Source organism: Sinohyriopsis cumingii, chromosome 2, assembly GCF_028554795.1.
Source record: "Sinohyriopsis cumingii isolate HCF-2022 chromosome 2, ASM2855479v2, whole genome shotgun sequence".
Classification (NCBI taxonomy): Eukaryota; Metazoa; Mollusca; class Bivalvia; order Unionida; family Unionidae; genus Sinohyriopsis; species Sinohyriopsis cumingii.
Window position 1 is genome coordinate 110,191,709 of NC_142962.1, and position 20,618 is coordinate 110,212,326.

At 36.7% G+C, this 20,618-nt stretch overlaps 1 protein-coding gene across 1 annotated transcript; it reads left to right on the forward strand.

Moving 5' to 3' along the window:
• The first annotated feature begins 15,637 nt into the window (after positions 1-15,637).
• LOC149805600 (uncharacterized) lies at positions 15,638-20,618 on the forward strand. Its single transcript, XM_089934436.1, has 5 exons — positions 15,638-15,652; positions 16,609-16,747; positions 18,056-18,641; positions 18,916-18,926; positions 19,760-20,618. Exons 1-5 carry the CDS (start codon positions 15,638-15,640, stop codon positions 20,074-20,076), a joined length of 1,068 nt encoding a protein of 355 aa, XP_089790562.1. The 3' UTR covers positions 20,077-20,618.

A 20,618-nucleotide genomic window follows, 5' to 3' on the forward strand; every position in this document is an offset into this window, starting at 1 on the left:
ATCAACGATGAGGTTAGGAATATTGGTCAGATAATACATAGTTCATGTTCTCGAACGCAGACGCCAAAACTTGAAAGGATTCTAACTTTGGTATTGCATATTTTACTGCATAAACATTCCACCAGTGACGTTAATTTATTTCGAAGGATACGGCGACGGATGTTATAAGCAAAATGATAACAGCTATCAGTCATTGATCCGGTGTCCTTGAGATTGAGATGTATTGAAAGAACATGCTGACATGCAGGCTTGAAGAAAGGATTGATGTCCAATAAGGCAAACGTTGTAATACTTGGTAGTATCATGCGATATGTCAGCCGATTAATGATAATGTGCATGTAACTAACCACGCGTAAATCATGCGCGAATTATTGATTTGAACAATCACAACAGCCGCATAGCTTCCATGAGATTTCAAGTTTGGTAATTACATGATATCTGCTTACCTATATGTTTAGGCTTTTTTGTCAGGTGCTTTTCCTTTATCTGAGACGTTTTTTTTTCTCATAAAAGTGTTCTTATTGATGAAGCAAACTTTTTTTAACATTTGTGTAGATTTGTAAACAGAAGTTGTATCGGTACCGGTGAGAGTCGGAATTATGCCTTCCTTACATACTGAGGTTAATCATTTTTAACTAGGCAATGAGTAAGCTGGAATAAAGGATGTATTTCTTCCTCTTGTAAATAACAAGCTTGTCATGATCATGATACTGAGCATGTCGAAGTTCAAATAAATGTTTTTACTCCGCTTGAATAGTTACTAGAGACACGGAAACTCACCTATTGAGAATGACGTTGATTATCAAACTATTGTTTTAGCTGACATGTTTTTTTGTCAGTCCTTTCATCAGGTAACATTTACTCTTACTGTCACAGAATGGTGTAAATGCTGTTCATTAAAAACATTTACCTGGGATTCGTTTTTTTCGCTGTACAACGATACCCGAGGGTGATTATATATATGGTCTATTGTATTTCGAAATCCCTAGTACGATTCGTCCTATGCCACACGTGCAAGGTGCTTTCGATACGGCAAAACGAAAAGTCTAAAGGTATAAATACGTTACTGCATGTAAAGGGTCTTTACAATACTAATGGTTTTGTCAGCAAGCGGCCTGCTTAAAGGATTCGCACAACTCCAGCTGTAGGGGTAGGTAATTGTTCGGTTTTAAGTGATAACTAATGTATTACCATATTTAAATTTGCATGTTTGTTATATAGTTTTCTTTATAGAGCATAATGCGTGCATTTTTTTATTCTTGTTGCGACGTAGTACAGGATTTATATTGGTACTGTAAAGCTACATTTTTTAAAAAAGAATTCTTTACTATTGTCTTATCGAGGAGGGTTAGGTTTACTATTGAACCTCTGTTTTTGTAATTGCCATAATAATATAATCTTTATAACTTACCATGTATAACGTCCTTACGTTATGTCTGTATCAAGTTTAGTACACTGTATCGGGTATATTTTCAGCTGTTTTTGAGGGTAGGAATATCCGGGGTGTCCGGTGTTGTCTGAAGGTAGGAATATCCGGGGTGTCCGGTGTTGTCTGAGGGTAGGAATATCCGGTGTTGTCCGAGTGTAGAAACGTCCGTTTGTCCGGAGCGTTTAAGGTGCCGGAGTGTCTAATGTCTAGCGTCCGGAGTGTTAATGTCAGGAGTGACTAAGGTGACCCAGCTGTAGGTCCGTCAAAGGACCAGGGTGTCCGGAGGGTCTAATATTTCAAGTGTCCGGAGGGTCTAATGTTCCGAGTGATCATAGTATTCCGAGGGTCCGGAGTCTATAGCAGTTGTGAAATTGATTCGTAGGAGCTGTGCAGCGGATATGGTGCACGGGTAACGGAATGTATCTCCATACATGTATTTTATTAGCTATAGGCTAATTTTGGGTTAGCAAGACCCAGTGTATCATTCAGGACTGGAAGGAGAGATGGTATATCCGTTCTTGTGTTTAGTGACATAATTTCGCTACCTGAGCGAATACATTTTTACTATGTGTAAAAAAAAACTTACATCGTTTACTATTTGAGTGAACTATATTCATCTTTCCATTATTGAATCATTTGTGAATCATTTATCCTGTGTTTTAATGTTACTGAACTAATTTATTTGTATTTTTTTTTTTCCATCTTTGAAACTGTGCGTCTTTATGTTAAATAGATCCAATATTTGGATTATAAATACGCACACATCTTCATAATCTACTGCTCATATAAATCACCACATTGAACCATATATATCTGTGTCGTCAAAACGTGTTCTGTTGTCAATCCGAAATATCCCACCCGGTTATCTTGTTACAAATGGTGTCAGAAGTGGGATCATTTCGGATATAACAGAGCACTGAAATTGTTCTGTTATATTTGTATGCTTTTTGTGTGTTTCAGACGCGTTTGACAAAGCACCGAGGTTAGGTAGATACCTAATATTACTTTATTTTTTGTATTTTTTGTGTTGCATTTCGAGAAAGAAAATACGGTTTGTTGTAATTGCGTGGTTTGTTTAAAACTGCACTTCAAGGTTGGTCACCACCAAACTTTTGAAATGTCTTCTATGAAAGAACTGGTAGAACTGGGGAAACAGTTTGGTTATGAGGGGGAGTCCCTTAGAAATTTCGTTCGTGAAGAACAAGCCCAGGAGAGGGACCAAAGATTAAAGGAGAGGGAATTAAAAAGGGAAAAATTTGAAAGGGAACAGCAAATAGAAAGGGAAAAAAGGAAACCATGAAGGAAATGACTGAACTAGAGAAACAGGCTGAGAGGGAAAGGATAGAATGTTAAAAGGAAGCAGAGAGGGAGAAGTTAGAAATGGAAAAACAGGTAAGGTTAGAAACTTTGGAGATGGAAGATAGAAATCGGCAGAATGAATATCTAAGAAATTCTGGGCTATTGCAAGCTAAAAAAGAGGGGGAACATGATGTTAAACTGAGAGGTCCAAAATTGACCCATTTGAAGACGATAAAGATAATATGGATAATTATCGAAATAGGTTTGAGAGGTATGCTACGGTACAAAAATGGAAGAAAGACGATTGGCCGCTCCATCTTAGCGCGTTATTGAAAGGTAAAGCGTTAGACGTGTATTCGCGTTTATCCACGGCCGATTCGCTCAATTACCTCGTGTTGAAAGAGGCACTTCTCAAGAAATATGAACTAACTGAGCAAGGGTTTCGCAAGAAGTTTAAGTATAGCAAACCGGAGAGAGGCGAAACATTCACCCAGTTCGTCAGTAGGACGTGCAATTATCTGCAGCGATGGGTGGAATGTGGTAAAGTCGTCAAGACATTCGAGGGTCTTATTGATTTCTTGCTTCGGGACCAATTGTTAACAACTTGTGGCAAGGAGTTATATTTATTCTTGAAGGAAAGGTCCTTCACAAATATACATGAAATGGCCACACAGGCGGATTTGTTCGCTGAAGCTCGGGAAGGTTCACAGAATGTCATCACGCGAGATGTCAAAGGTGGGAATCAGGTCAAAGACGGAAAACCCAGGGAACCTGATAAATCTGGCAGGAGTAACCAGGGGAAGCGGAGTGACACGCAATGTTTCATTTGCAAGGAAGTGGGTCATATCTCCCAATATTGTCCTAAGCGGAAGGGACCAGTCCAGAAAGTCGCGGTAGCCATTAGAGGCAGAAGATCGGTAAATGGAAAACTCAATGTTTCCTAGCAAGTTAAGGGGGAAGCGGTGCGGGAACCGGTGGTGCGTTCAGAGACCAGGCGCGATGTGATCCGATCAATCGGCACGTGTATTTTTCCAGAGGCACGGGTGCCGACCGCAAACGGCACTGTTAACGGACAAGAAGTCACCTTTCTACATGACACGGGATGCGCTACTGTAGCGGTGAAACGGAGCCTAGTCCGCGATGATCAATTGCTTGGTTTTAAATCACCTTGCATGTTACTTGACCAGACAATCGACCACGTTCCAGTTGCAAGGATAATGATAGAAACACCTTTTTTGACCGGGACTGTGGAAGCTTTATGCGTAGCCAACCCGATCTATGAACTGACGATTGGCAACGTACCGGGTTCTAGACTCCCAACCATAGCAGATTTCCGATTCCCTATCATCCAAGCAGTGCAAACTAGGGCTCAGGTAAAGGAAGAAAATAAACCTTGGCGTAAGTTAAATGTACCGGAAGCCATTACTGATATATCCCGCGAAGAATTTCAAAATGAGCACAAATGTGACGCGTCTTTACGTGCAACCTCTGAGAAAGCATTAACGGGTACCGTGAGAAAGTGTAAGAACGGGGGAATTTCTCTAAATTCCTTACTCGAAAGGGTTTAATGTATAGGGAATACTCTACATCCGATAGAAGTTTTTTCAACTAGTGGTTCCCCAGAAATTCAGGTCACATGTACTAAAGATCGCGCACGAGTCGAGTATGGCAGGTCATTTAGGCGTAAAGAAAACAACGGATAGGGTATTAAGAGAATTTTATTGGCCTGGCGTCAATAGCGACGTAGCGCGGTTCTGTCGCTCGTGCGACGTTTGCCAGAAGACTATCTCTAATGGCAGGGTAACTAGAGTACCGTTAAGTCAGATGCCCTTGATAGATACTCCGTTCAAACGAGTAGCCCTCGACATTGTAGGACTAATATTTCCGCATACAGATCAGAAAAACCGATACATCCTGACACTGGTAGATTACGCTACCAGATATCCTGAAGCCAAAGCTTTGCCATCAATTGAAACCGAACGTGTAGCCGAAGCGCTCGTAGACATATTCAGCAGGGTCGGAGTGCCCGAAGAGGTTCTTACGGATTGTGGAGCGCAATTCACCTCAGATCTCATGGCAGAAATTAGTAGGTTGTTGTCCCTTAAACAGTTACGCACAACACCTTACCATCCTATGTGCAATGGATTGGTCGAGAAATTCAACGGGACATTGAAGTAAATGTTGCGGAGGATGTGTGCGGAAAGACCGAAGGATTGGGATAGATATCTGAACGCCCTTCTGTTCGCATATCGTGAGGTTGCTCAGGAAAGCTTGGGTTTCTCCGCGTTTGAACTATTGTACGGTAGGACAGTTCGTGGTTATATGCGCATACTTCGCGAACTGTGGTCAGACGAGGTCGCGGGTGACGAAATTAAGACCACATACCATTACGTAGTTGATTTGCGCGAAAGATTAGAAAGTACTTGTCGAATGGCGCAAGAACTCGCGAAATCTAGTCGTAGGTACGCCAAATACTACAACCGAGGAACTGGTAGTAAAATGTTTGACGTAGGCGATCAAGTGTTGGTGCTTCTCCCAACGAATAACAACAAGCTGCTAGTCCAATGGAAAGGGCCATATGAAGTCAGACAGGTGAAAGGCGAAATGGATTATATCATTCATGTGGAGGGGAAGTCCAAGACATTTCATGCCAATATGCTTAAACTCTACGTAGCGAGACTTGGACAAACGATTGATAAAGGGATTTTGAATGTAGTATGCGTAGCGGTGATAGAGGATAGGTCTGGTGACGAAGCGGAATTCGTTTCCAGCACAGAAATGCCACTTGAATACCCCATGGACGTGGGTAAAGAAAGTATTGGCCAGATAAATGTATGCCCTGATTTATCGGAGGGTCAACGTACACAGATTATGGAGGTTTTGTCCAAATACCCAGATGTGTTCACTGACAGACCAGGCCGTACGGGTCTAATTCGACACGAGATCAAATTGAATACCACTGAGCCTATCAGGATAAAAGGATATCCGATACCCTTTAATGCACGGGAGACAATCAGCGAAGAAGTGACGAAAATGTTACATCAGGGAGTGATCGAACCTTCAAAGTGGCTATACTCGTCACCCGTGGTGTTAGTCAGAAAGAAAGACGGGACCAACCGGTTTTGCATCGACTTTCGGCAATTAAACAAGATCACCGTATTTGACGCAGAACCAATGCCAGATATGGAAAGTGTATTTTTAAAATTGGCAGGTCATAAATACATTTCCAAATTAGATCTAAGCAAGAGATATTGGCAGATACCAATCGCCAATAATAGCCGCGAGTTAACGGCATTCGCGACTCCCAAAGGACTTTTTCAATTTAACGTTATGCCTTTCGGTTTAATCAATGCAGGTGCGTCGTGCGTTCGTCTCATGCGCAAACTGTTAAACGGAACGGAAAACGTCGACAGCTTTGTAGATGACATCTTTGTTTACACGCATACATGGGATGAACATGTTAAGGTATTACGGGATCTGTTCGATAGACTTCACATTGCAAATCTTTCAGTTAGGCCTACTAAGTGTAGCATAGGGTATTCCAGTCTGGAATGTTTGGGACATCTGGTAAGTGGACTAGGCCGGTTGCAACCTCATCCGGATAAAATAGGAGCAATCAGGGATGCCCCTAGACCAGAGACAAAAAACCAAGTAAGATCTTTCCTAGGTCTAGTCGGGTTTTACAGGAAATTCGTCCCCAACTTTTCGGCTATTGCCAGCCCATTAACGGATTTGACTAGGAAGGGGCAACCGAATAAAGTTTCATGGGGTGTATGCCAGGAAAAAGCGTTTAACGCTCTAAAACACAAACTGGTAAGTGCACCGATTTTAAAGTTGCCGGAAATAGATAAACCTTTGGTAATGAGGACTGATGCGTCCGGTACGGGTCTTGGGGCTGTTTTGCTACAGGAGCAAGGGGGGATGGAATTGCCCATTGCTTATGCAAGTAGGAAATTGCTCCCTAGAGAGAAAGTACTCCGTGATTGAAAAGGAGTGCCTTGGCTTAGTATGGGGAATAGGAAAATTCCTTACGTATCTTTTTGGGAGGGAGTTTACTTTGCAAACCATCAGCCGCTTTTATACTTGAATAAAGCAAAGGTCACCAATGCAAGATTGATGCGTTGGGCGTTGTCTTACCAACCATACAGCTTCCGAATCGAGGCAATTCGAGGGTCAGAAAATGTGGGAGCTGATTTTTTAAGTAGGGTGTAATTAGCAGATCATTTCGTTCGGTCTGAAAATTGGAAGTTTTAATAATAATTCATTGTTCACATTCCGTGATTGTTCTAAAAGTGATACCACTTTGTATGGGGGGTAGGTATTGTCACGGAATGGTGTACATGTTGTTCATTAAATACATGTACTTGGGTTTCGTTTTTTTCGCTGTACAACGATACCCGAGGGTGATTATGGTCTATTGAATTTCGAAATCGCGAGTACGATTCGTCCTATGCCACACGTGCAAGGTGCTTTCGATACGGCAAAACGAAAAGTCTAAAGGTATAAATACGTTACTGCATGTAAAGGGTCTTTACAATACTAATGGTTTTGTCAGCAAGCGGCCTGCTTAAAGGATTCGCACAACTCCAGCTGTAGGGGTAGGTAATTTTTCGGTTTTAAGTGATAACTAGTGTATTACCATATTTAACTTTGCATGTTTGTTATATAGAGCATAATGCGTGCATTTTTTTATCCTTGTTGCGACGTAGTACAGGATTTATATTGGTACTGTAAAGCTACATTTTTTAAAAAAGAATTCTTTACTATTGTCTTATCGAGGAGGGTTAGGTTTACTATTGAACCTCTGTTTTTGTAATTGCCATAATAATATAATCTTTATAACTTACCATGTATAACGTCCTTACGTTATGTCTGTATCAAGTTTAGTACACTGTATCGGGTATATTTTCAGCTGTTTTTGAGGGTAGGACTATCCGGGGTGTCCGGTGTTGTCTGTAGGTAGGAATATCCGGGGTGTCCGGTGTTGTCTGAGGGTAGGAATATCCGGTGTTGTCCGAGTGTAGAAACGTCCGTTTGTCCGGAGCGTTTAAGGTGCCGGAGTGTATAATGTCTAGCGTCCGTAGTATCTAATGTCAGGAGTGACTAAGGTGACCTAGCTGTAGATCCGTCAAAGGACCAGGGTGTCCGGAGGGTCTAATATTTCAAATGTCCGGAGGGTCTAATGTTCCGAGTGATCATAGTATTCCGAGGGTCCGGAGTCTATAGCAGTTGTGAAATTGATTCGTAGGAGCTGTGCAGCGGATATGGTGCACGGGTAACGGAATGTATCTCCATACATGTATTTTATTAGCTATAGGCTAATTTTGGGTTAGTAAGACCCAGTGTATCATTCAGGACTGGAAGGATAGATGGTATATCCGTTCTTGTATTTAGTGACATAATTTCGCTACCTGAGCGAATACATTTGTACTATGTGTAAACAAACTTGCATCGTTTACTATTTGAGTGAACTATATTCATATTTCCATTATTGAATCATTTGTGAATCATATATCCTGTGCTTTATTGTTACTGAACTAATTTATTTGTATTTTTTTCCATCTTTGAAACTGTGCGTTTTTATGTTAGATAGATCCAATATTTGGATTATAAATACGCACACATCTTCATAATCTACTGCTCATATAAATCACCATATATGTGTCGTCAAAACGTGTTATGTTGTCAATCCGAAATATCCCACCCGGTTATCTTGTTACACTTACAATTGATCAATCAAAACGCAGTGATCATAGTGATCATGTTTTCTACTTATTCTCGTTATTCTAATCAAGGCAGCGAGCGTCAGTCACTATTTGTACTTGAACTAGATAAATATATTGGGGTTGCATATTTCTCTCAGATGGCTATTAGCGCAACTGATACCACACATGTGCCAGGTCAATAATCATTAGGTATTAGTCATGTATGGTTTTTATTGGATATACAGTTTGTATAACATTTAAGTCATTACATAAAGTCATTAAACGAGGAAAAAAAAACTATTTTCTACCAAATATTCAGTAATAAATTTTTTTGGTTATGTCTGATTTAAAAAAAAAATGGTTCCTAATTCTAGCAAGGACAAATCTTCACCCTACTCATTCGAGAATGAAATTTAGGTTTGACATCAATGCAAACAAAATTGATTCTGGTCTGATGACAAATGTCTGACTAAATTGCTCACACATCAAAATGTTCGTTGACTAAATGTTTTCTTTATTTTCTTTGTGAAACTGAATAGAAAGTAACTTAAATCTATCGTCAATACCTCTATTGGGAGCATACAACTTTGACATGCTATGTAACATAAGTATTTTGTTAGAGATATATATTTGAATCATTCAATCAATTGAGATGATCCAGTCCTTCAAAATCTGAATGTAGTCACTTTAATTTAAACAGTATTTCGGAGATCAGAAATATACAGGGATTATATTTATGTTACAGCCCACCTTCTAAAGAAATAGGCAATTTTAAAACACCTGGTAGATGATAAATTTTAAACAGCCAAAGAAACACGATGAAGAAATGTGGTAAGATGTCAAAAATGAACCTATCGCTTCTGAGAGACCTAAAACATATCTACCCACAATGCAAATACATACATAACGGATCACTGGTAGCTGGTTAAGACCAGAAAAGTTAAAGACACTTAGACATTGAACATTGTATTTGTTTTACAAAAAAAAAAAACACTTTTTATAAATCGTATTTACTTAATTAAATGACATAGTTGTATCGCACCATAGGATGCGTCCGTGGACGTGACCGTTATGTCTATACACTGCAAAACATGAAGAAATGTTGACAAGAACTTGTTACTTGACTGATGTACAAAACGAGTTACCAAGACAGAAGACGAGGTATAAGGTATAAAAAGGATTATCGATTGAAGAACACGTACATTGGAACATAGTGACACACATAAATCAAAGTGTCATGGAAAGAACATTCATAAAGAATGTATTCTTGAACTGTTCATTACATGTCAGGGGTTATAACAAGGGATATAAGGTATTCTCATGCAGTGTCAGCACAGCTGCACCTTCTTCTGCACCAAAACATAGACGAAATCCATTCCAATCAATCATCATTTGAATACGTAACCCGTCAGAATTCGTTCCAGATATTATATTAATGTTCGATATATCATAGTACCATCTGGGCTATACGGGGTGCCTAACAAAATGTGCTGCGATAGTACCATTACATTTATTATTGACTGTTTACTCATGAGAACAACGAGCACTTTCCACATGAAACAGTGGAATGACAACATGTGGATTTGTCTGTCCAAACACAAAATGACGATTGCGAGAATCGTTAGGTATTTCGGCGGCGATTAGATGAGAGTGTACGGTCATGTACTGCAATCAACCGCTCTTTTAGACACTAACTCCCAACAAACACGGTTATCATTTAATATTAGTATGCTTGACACCACGAACGACATCGAAATTAAACATTAGAACAGCTCGCTAAAATATATTTTGATGATGACTTGTATCCACCAACATGGTTGTAGATAACACAGGAGCTGTGTCACCGCCATTGATACTACCGACTGTTAATACGCAGATTCTTCAGTTGTGAGGTTACATATATTCTTGTGTTCTCTCTCAGAATCATACGACTATGGTTTGGTAAGGTCATCCTACGGTAATTCCCACATAGAAACAATTACATGTATGATTTTCCAGGTACGAAACATCAAGGTGCCTAAAGTAGAACTTTGGGTGTACTGCTCACAATGGGTAAGCATTGTAATTAAAGCCAGAATTGCGCAGAAGAAATCCAGCAATTATCCGCGTGCGGCTCTGAGATGTTCTAACAATTAATGGCACAAGTGAGAATTATTGGTCCAATATATGGGCTTTTGCAGCAGAACTGATGAAAAATCAGCGAGAGCACATGATGTTCAGATACATAATTACCTGTACTGAATAGTAAGAAGCGCGCCATAAGTGGTACGAAATCTCTTTATATGTGAATTCCTTTTGGATCTAGTGGGACAGGAAGGAGTTTGAAATGGTTTTTTGACCTCAAATGAGAAAATGAAAAGGATAAAAATACATTTACTTTTAAACAGAGGTATCCCAGAATGGAGTTTGTGCAAACCTGCTTGATGATATTGATTCCTCATTTTCGAGTGAAGGAGACTCCTTCAATAATGCAGGGGCGATTTTCTAATAGTTTGGTTTTAAAGTATTGACTAGTGTTCTTCGTGATATACGTTTAATTAAGCTAACATAACCTACATAATAATTAGATTTTGGTGCATTGTAAACCATTAGTTGCTTTACAAATGTTGCGGCCATTGCCTGTGACAAATATTAGGCGTAAAGATGTCATTGTGATAGACCATCTCACAACATGAGCAAAAGCCTTCGAGATGGCATACACTGTCGTAAACATTCGAGTAGTTGACGTCATCACCGATTTCGTGTTCATCTTCAAGGCCGAAAGATCATGTAAGAGTGATCAAAATTAGAATGAAATTCTCTCACATTACAAACCTACAATCATAGATAAAGCGTTTATCATCTGTAGTGTTCCATGAATATAAAACTGGGATAAAATCATTTTTCTGTCACACGTGACACATTAGTCCTGATCATGAATCAACAAAAGGTTAAAAGTACCCACATATGATACATGGACATATGTACAGTCCAAGACCTTTTGTGTGTCACAGTTAAGAACCTATATACACTGTGTCCTCCAGAGGGTTAAAAAACACATATAAAATTCAAACATTATCTAACCTTAACGCAAAACAATTCATGTATCCGATTAGGTTTGCTGCATCGTTTTTTGATCCTAATCCGAAAAAGTGTGAATAGTCTGAAATTCTTATCAGATTAGGATGAATCTTATATTATTGAAAACTATCTCAGTTACCTGTTTCTCCACATTTTGAAAGCTCCAGCACACATTCCAGTGTAGCTCATTTGAGATAAACACCCTACGACGTCTTTAGAAATTGGTTGAAATACCCTGTTAGTACATAGGAACAAATTCGGTCGTATTCACGAATATGGATTAGACATGACTTTAACATTTCAGTAGCAATGCTGTACAAGTGCTCCAAGCGGATACTATGACAAAGCAAAGAATTGAACCTAGAATATATAATGATTCCGACATATTACGGACCAAATATATGTTTGTGTTCTTTGGCAGTCAACAATATTTTACATTTAGAGTGATGATATAACTAATAATGCTGTAAAAGAGTATTGTGAAATATAACTGCACTATTGTATTTAGAAAAATGTAATTTTTATATCTCATACTTGACATTTTATTTTATCTAAAGTCGATTGTTTTTAAAACTGCTCCATTAGTAAACTTCAAATTAGTACAGTTAAAGGTAACCCGATACGTTTGCCAAGAACTGGTTGCAGAAATGTCACTTACTCTGACAGTCAAACGCGGGAGAAACGTATGTTAGTGAGAATTTTATTATGTTGTCTTTCTGCTTTGTTTTTGTGTTTTGTATTTTGAATAGGGTGATGAAGCATATATTCTTCTAGAGTGTGATTGAGCATTCATGCAAGGGTACATATTTTGTCACAAATACGTAATTTGAATAATTATTGTTTTAATTAAAAACGGGAAAATCTATTTGAGGGCCATGACCCTATACAATTGTGCAAAACGTTATCTGCAGGCACATGTCAAACGTTCTGTTTCAAACGAAGCTGAATTATGGACTAAAATGTTTGGTCTTGATTAGAATCAAAACATTGAAGTAAAGATTAATTTGACTTCATCACAGCTTTTACACATACTTAGGTCATAATTCAACGAAGAATTGGGAAACTATTTTGCATAATATAACGCAAATGTAACGGAATTATAACTTTTATGTATTATATTTACCTTATTTTGAAGAAAAGATCTTATTCTTGATTTAAGACCATTCCTATATGTAATGACAAAATCATTATAAATCTTCTTTCTTCAAAAGTTTTCTACCATATTTATCAAAATAGACAAACATACTGAATGACATCATTCGCCACATTCTCACGTTAGATTTGAAAGGCAGACAAATGTATAATATAATTTTCTCCACGTAATTCATATTACGTGCATTATTATGTTGTCGTGTGTAACAAAGGTATATACTTTCACGTGAATATTAATACATGTAACGAAATAAATTCCTCCAAATGTTCACAACATTCCTCAATATGCACAAATGGTATAATACAGAATGACTCATATGCCAAATACATATAATAACAAATACTCCACAATTCCTTCGCCACTCAGGAAAACAAATTGCTTTATTTCTTACCACTTGTTTATTTTTTAATGGGTTTTCTTTGGTCCCTGAAAGGTTTAGATGGCTTAAAGTCATCGAATCAGCTTAGTGAAGAACATTAAATAATTGTGCAACTCATTTTATGTATACCTAGTACATGTACAATTTAAGTACATGTCATTACGTGTTCTAAACTTTCCATTGCCGATTCACAAATATAATTAATTTTATTCATTTTTGTCTTGGCAGAACATACACATTGTATTACATTTATATAGATCAACCCACGGAGATCAAGATCTTTGTCCTTTTTCGACCAGTTAAAAATTGTATTATAATGAATGCTTTTTGAACTGTATGATCGAAACTTTGGCCTATTTCAAATTATGAACAACTATCCAATCCAACAGGCCCCATACAAGTATTGTGCCAGCAGATGAAAGGTTCAATTACATTAGATTAGTTCGTTGTTTCCTAATTGCTGTTGATTCTATTTTTCTTTATGTTAACGTGCACTGCTTTTTTTAACAATACACCTCTTCATTGTTGTATCTTTATTTTGCTAAGTTCTGGTTTAATTGGTCAAAAGGTTTATACTTGTCCTTTATTTTTTCCATGACATTAATACAAATATATGCTTAACGACACATCCTGTACTTGAATTATTCTAAAGAAGTATTCCCAAAGTTAACTGGTAAGAATTTGTATATGTTGCTATATTAAATGACTGAACTATCGGTAGTTTTGCTATGGTTCTTTAGTTCCAATCCTCTAAGCAAATTAATGTATCCAATATCATAAAACTCGATAGTACAGGTATTTGATTAGGTGTGTAACGTGCTAAATATTGAAAACTTATATAGAAACATATTAGTCAGCGTGTTTGGAATGATGTGTATATGCGTACACGAGAGAGATAAGACAAACATATTGTGAGATGTATGAACATAACTTTTCAGTCGTATTAAATTTTAGAGATCTTTAACAATTTGATAAAAATGTTTAATAAAGATCCTTTTCTTTTCAACATTATTTCCGTTGTATATGGGAATAATATTAAGGACAACAATTCAGTAGTCTCTGCTAGCCATGGTCATATGAAGATGATATATGCATACTATATTTGCCTAAATCTGGATAGATGAAATGGTATATAATGTTTAACAGTACTGTACCATATCATGATTAGAGAGAATCGTCCTTTACATTATGTATAAAATGAGTACAATAATAAGGTACACAAATAACTTTCGAGTGTCAGGAATATATTTGCAAGTTGCATCTTCACTACTGTTATGGTTCACATAAGCGATATACGCATATTTGCTATTATGTGTATATGCGAACCAATGAGAGATTGAGAGAAATGCATTATAAAAATGATTGAAAATCTCAATAGGCATTTGCGTTGTGTATGCCACACAAATGACTGTTGATTTCGTTTAGTTTTTTAAGGCATTTTATTATCAGGACCAAAATAACAAAATGTTTCAAATAATAAATTGTTGTCATATCATTGATGACACAATTTATTAGATGTAAAGGTCATACAAAACCACCATAATGGGAAAAATATTGATTTGAAGGAAACCCGAATCGGATTAAATCAATTTAAACTTTGCGGTATACCGAGTAAGTTGATGCAATGTGAAGCAGTATTCGCATTTAAACATCTGCGAACAATAATCACAATTTGGTACTAATTAAGGGTTAAAATAAAATTTTCAGAAACCAACAATTGGATAAAACTGTAGGCGATGCATTATAGGGGCAATTGCTATGATTAAAACATTAATGTGTTGTCGATTACAGTGTGAAATGTTATTTAATTAAATACCAAACTTTAGTTAATTTTCTATCATATAGTAATAAGACAATTGAAGATATGTTTCGGGTTATTTTATTATTTCCATTTCATAGCTTTCTGACAAGAGCAATAATAATGTGATGTTACAACACACATTACATAAGCATTCGTATTAGGTCAATGCACATAACTGTTCTTTTTCAAAGGGATTTGTATTTGCTTTAGTGGCAGAGCCATCAAGGGGCCTATGGTAGAAAGAGCTACAAAATACTTGTATTTGTTTTCGAGACCGACGTGACATAGTATATATCAGAATTGTTCGTGTATGAGTGTTTGTGTTTATGTGTGTACATAGCCATGACACAAAGGAAACAATTTTTTTTTAAACAATGTCTGATGAAGAATAATACTCAAATGATCATGGAGAATCCTCGTTGTCAGACTATCAGCAAACATCATTGCTAAATATTTTAGACGCAACTTTGTTTGCAACAGTCACTATCTTTTGTCCAACATAATTTATCGAATTGATTTGTACATTATATTTATAATTCGTTTGTCATTAGCAATAACATGGAATCAGTTTTGTTTGTGTAAAATTATACTTATAGCACCAATATATGTCATTTTAAATTTTGGTAATTGTGTTAGTTTGAAATAACCACGGTTTGCATTATAAGCAGCTCATCAGCAAATATTTGGACGTTGGACATGGACATCATGCTTCTAGTATACATCATACCTAGAAAATTGGAAATTGCCTTTAGTTGGTCTGATACTTCCCAAAAACTCATCTATAGCGCAAAATAACGCTGTAAGACTAACTATGACCTTCTCCCAGGTTATACCAGTATTTGGTTACCAAAACTAAAGTGCTCGGCAAATTGAAAGTATTTGTACTTGAATATATTCTGCGCTATATGAATAGGTTGCTGAATGGGAACGTACACATAGGTTATCTGATTTATTTACAGTATGCACGGAAAATATCATTTGTTTAAGGCAGAGGTGGGTGTCAACTTTCTTCCGTGTTTTTTAGCACACTGATTGGACGTTTGCATATTCTACAATCATATAAAGCACCCGCATATGTTCATTCAAACTCATAACTGGCAAAAGCCAGAGCAATCGTATTTTGTTTGGGTAACTGTTACTTTCTCTTCCTGCCGTAAGTATCTGCCCTTACGTTTGCTAATCGTCATAAGTAATGATAATAATAATAATAATAATAATAATAATAATAATAATAATATTAAGTATTATTATTATTATTATTATTATTATTATTATTATTGAATACATTACATACATACTATGTTTTTGTAATTCAGGAGTATTAATTGTATGACATCCGGCTTATTGAATAACGTAACATACCCGTATGATGCGATATTTGAAATTTCTGCCTGCAAGTAATTAATACCTCATCGTCATCATCATCACTGATGTCGTCATCAGCATAAACAAAAAAAGAAAGGCATTCACAACTAAAAAAACATATAATCACTCTTCATTTCTTCACTTATACTAAGGTTGCTAAATATGAACATTCTTTGTTCGATGGCCAAACTTATTTTAAGCCCAACTAATGTGAATATCAAACATACATTCTATATGCAATAATAATTTTATCCAGTTTCAAGGTTGCACAATATTGATTTCTTCACCACAGTTCATCGACGTCAGAAAACGATGTTTTCACCACTTCTTATTATACTAACATATTTTGGAGCCACTCAAGCTTTCTACTTCTCCAGTAGGAAGATGGATTGTGTGGTAAGCGAATGGAGTGAATAGGATGGTCCGCTTAGTGATGGCGGATATAAACGATACAGATCAGTTCTTGTGCATCCAGTCAATGGAGGCAATGCTTGTCCAGTACTAAGCGAAACAAAGTCGTCTGGATCCCCTGGGACAAACGCAACAGTTCACGTGGGTCAGAAAACACTCGCACACTCAATTACACAAAATACACAATTGTCATAGCACCTGTCGCGGTATTCTCTTAGTATTTTTCGGAATAGCGCACGGGGTCTTGTTATGTGTTGTCTTATGTATTACACAAGTGCATTTTGGGGACAAATACGCTTTTACCTGAACTCTTATTTCCTTCTATTGCATTCCATTTCTCGTTGAAATGTTTCAAATATTCGAGTAATCAAGCTGTAAACAAAATAAATTGATTGCATCTAACAAGCTAAAATAAAATTATTTCCACCGAGACGAAGAAGTCACTCAGTAAATTGTTAAATATACGTTTCGTTTCAAATCTTAACATACATGATCGCAAAGATAAAATAGCCTGTAATACTAAATGTATTTTAGTATGTAAAACACAACTATAGTGTAACATGATGTTTTATCCCGTTGAATTCTTATGTTGTGTATCTTAATGTTAGTTTAGTTGCTGAAGAGGATAATAATGTTGCGTAATTTTGCAAAATGATCTTCTGAATATACCATTGTTAATGAGGAGATCGAACATTGCATAAACTATCTTTGAATCGGAAATAATTGTTACTGTTTGGACTTTGAATTTTAGCATTTGATAAATTAAATGCTTAATGAGCCTGGAACCTATATTCGATCACGAATTGTTCCGAACGTTGTTTGAAAATTCCCATATGCTTACGTTTTCTTTCAAATGAACCGCTGACGATTTCGGAGTCCCCATGCCTTAAAAAAATGTTACTATAACTCCAGACATTAGGGAAATCCCCTGTTATGGTGGAATCGCCCATTACCTAAAAGAAAGAAATACTTATTTATATTTCGCATCATATTACCTGTCACAGTGACAGAAATTACATTGTATATTTGAACATTCCTTCTAACAGCATGCTTAGTAATTGATACCCATGATTGACAGATTTACACATGTTCCCATAATTAAAATAAAGACAGATTATGCTAATGTACAATGCCTTATATTTTGTATACATCACCTGAAAATTAATTCCTCACATATAAACACAAGTTCAAGATCTTGAATAGGATTACTGCTATTTTTACATCTCCATATAAAAAGCTTTCGAACATGATAGGATAAATCAAAAGCTAAATTAAACTGTGTAACTAAATTCATTCAGATGTTTAATAAGGATCTTTAGAAACATATATCTGATTTGTAGATAAACGATCAAATTCGTCCTTGTAAATTATGTTTGTTTTGTTTGCAATAATTTTGTTGTGTCGGCTGCTAGCACTGGTAATTAACGGCTTACGCTTTACAAATATGATTCAGGTATAGACGAAAATAACAATGCAGCGAACTTTCCAACGATCAACAACACTGCACAGGCGTTCAAGGACGATTTCATTGAAAATAAAGACGGTAACAACATCTACAGATTCGTTCGATCGCCCACATCCAACACTGAATCCTATCGGAAGACGAGAGATATATTGCTTTTAATAGATGCTTCTGGCAGCATAGAAGAGGGTAATTTTAAAAAAGCCCTTGAAGGAGTTTCTGATTTTCTTAGACTTCTATGTCCCGAGCCAGACCCGTTTTTAAACCCATCACTCAGATACCATCAAGCTGCTGCCATCAGGTTCGACGATACAGTAACTGAAATATTTCACTTCGGAGAAAAGTACCCAACATCTACACTAGTGGAAGCCATAAGAGGTATTAGTTACACTGGTGGTGGCGGTACTTGTACGGGAGAAGCATTCAGAGCTGCTATCAAGTTTTTCTCCAGCAATACAAAGGTATATCAATTTAGACGACACAAAGCATTACGTTATCCATTGCTTGATGATAACGTAGAACATGTCTTTGTGAAGATAAGTAACCTTTTTCTCAAATTGTGTCAAGTAAGGTTTCCGCTATCACATTAATATGTACCCAATTGATTTTTACACAAGGTGAAGTAACAAGAAAACTAACATTTCGTTGCAAAGTGATCGCAATGCTCAACTTTAATTTTGTGTGCAATTCCTAATACCAATATATCCTTTATTCCTCTTCCTATTGTAATGTAATGATTCGCGTAAAGTGTATTATACGGTTACGTAAAATCGTGCAAACCGTTTGTTAATCATCCCTTAAGAATATCTTTTAATGTATATGTTATACTTGCAAAACTCCTAATTTGCAAGTGAATGTGAAGGTTTAGACTCATATATGTTGGTATGGGCATTACTGATTCATTATCTCATTCGTTATTTATTTTCTTAAAAATATACAATATAACAGTAAAACTGTTTGAACACTTATATCATGCAAAGCATAGCACATTAGGTTTTATAATTTTAATGGATAATTTCGCTTCCATAACCTCCCTAATCAGGTCAAGATTTAGAAACTAAAGGTACATTGTTGAAATTATGATTAACTTGACATTTATTGTTACAGCAAACTTGACAGGAAATTCATTGCTCACTACTTCTTCCATTGACACTTCTCCATGAATAACTGAATAGCCATAACAAAGCTACACATTCAACAATCTTTTAATAAGTACACCTTCATCGGCTAGAACAATTAACAGTCTATTATCCGGATTTTCCACCATTTTTATGGCTTCTCGGGGGGAGCGAGAGAAAGAGGTTCTAGCCTATTTAGAAAATGTATACATTGAATTTATATTTTAATCATAAATAGACAAACAGAAGCATGATTATCCATGTCATTGTCAGACACGGCTCGTTTATTTATTAACCCAAGGTGAACTTAATAATTTCAATAAGTAATTCTCAGTTTGCATGCGACGAAATAGATTGTGTATATATGTTGTTTGCACTTGTCGATTTAGTATATATGTTGTTTGCACTTGTCAACATGGCAAGCATAAAGTAGGCAAAACATAATAAAAGTCAGTTAACAAAAACCTCAAATAACTTCAATCACAGACAAAGGTCTAGATTATTCGTGCATAACATTACAAATGAATTATTTTGGCGTCTTCATTTGTGTATATGTTACTGTGACCTATCATTACAGGTGTACGGAATGCTAATAACGTCCAAAAAGAGGTCTTGATACTAACAGACGGACAGTCAAACTGCGGAGTTAATGCTATACAAGCTGCCATGGAGCTGAAGAATACAATATTCTCATCTGTAGATGACAAGGTGAAGGTTTACGCACTGGCGATTGGGATTGGCTCACAGTCTGGACGGGCAGAATTGAAGAGATACGTTTCTGATCCACCAGGACAACATTTATTTGCTGTTAGCGGTTTCGACGAACTCCTGATTCTTGTGGCTGAAACCAAAAAACTATTGGAGACAGAAAAAACATCGATGCGTTCCAATTGAGCTTCCACCAAATCCATTAGTTGGTTGAATGATCGCTTCGTTCTCTGTCTCCTTCTATTCAATAAATTCGACATAGACTGTGGTTAATATTGTAGTATTATTACAATTTTGAGGAAATAGTTTTAAGTTTTGTCTTATTGTTTTCGCTTAATGGTAGTCATATATGCATCGAGCTGCCAGAAAGTTAAAACCCTGATATGTTTTGCTTCAAGATTATACCGTTATGCTACCTGGTGATCTTAAATGTCTCTATATCGAATATTGTGGAGCACACTGAAATATTGTGTAATGTATAAAGCACCGAGTACACACACTTGTGCGACTCTGATATTTTGGTAAGGTCATCATGCAGCCACGTTGCAGTTTCTTTGTTGATAGTTTAGTCAAATTAATCCCTTCCCCTTGCTAAGGACAATATATGTTAAGATGCATCGTTCATTGCGGAGTTTAATGACGTTGATCTAATAGTACCTATTGACTTGTTTCTTGATCGATGTCTTACATCCCAAAGCCATCAATAAAAGATGATTTGAAACATTTCA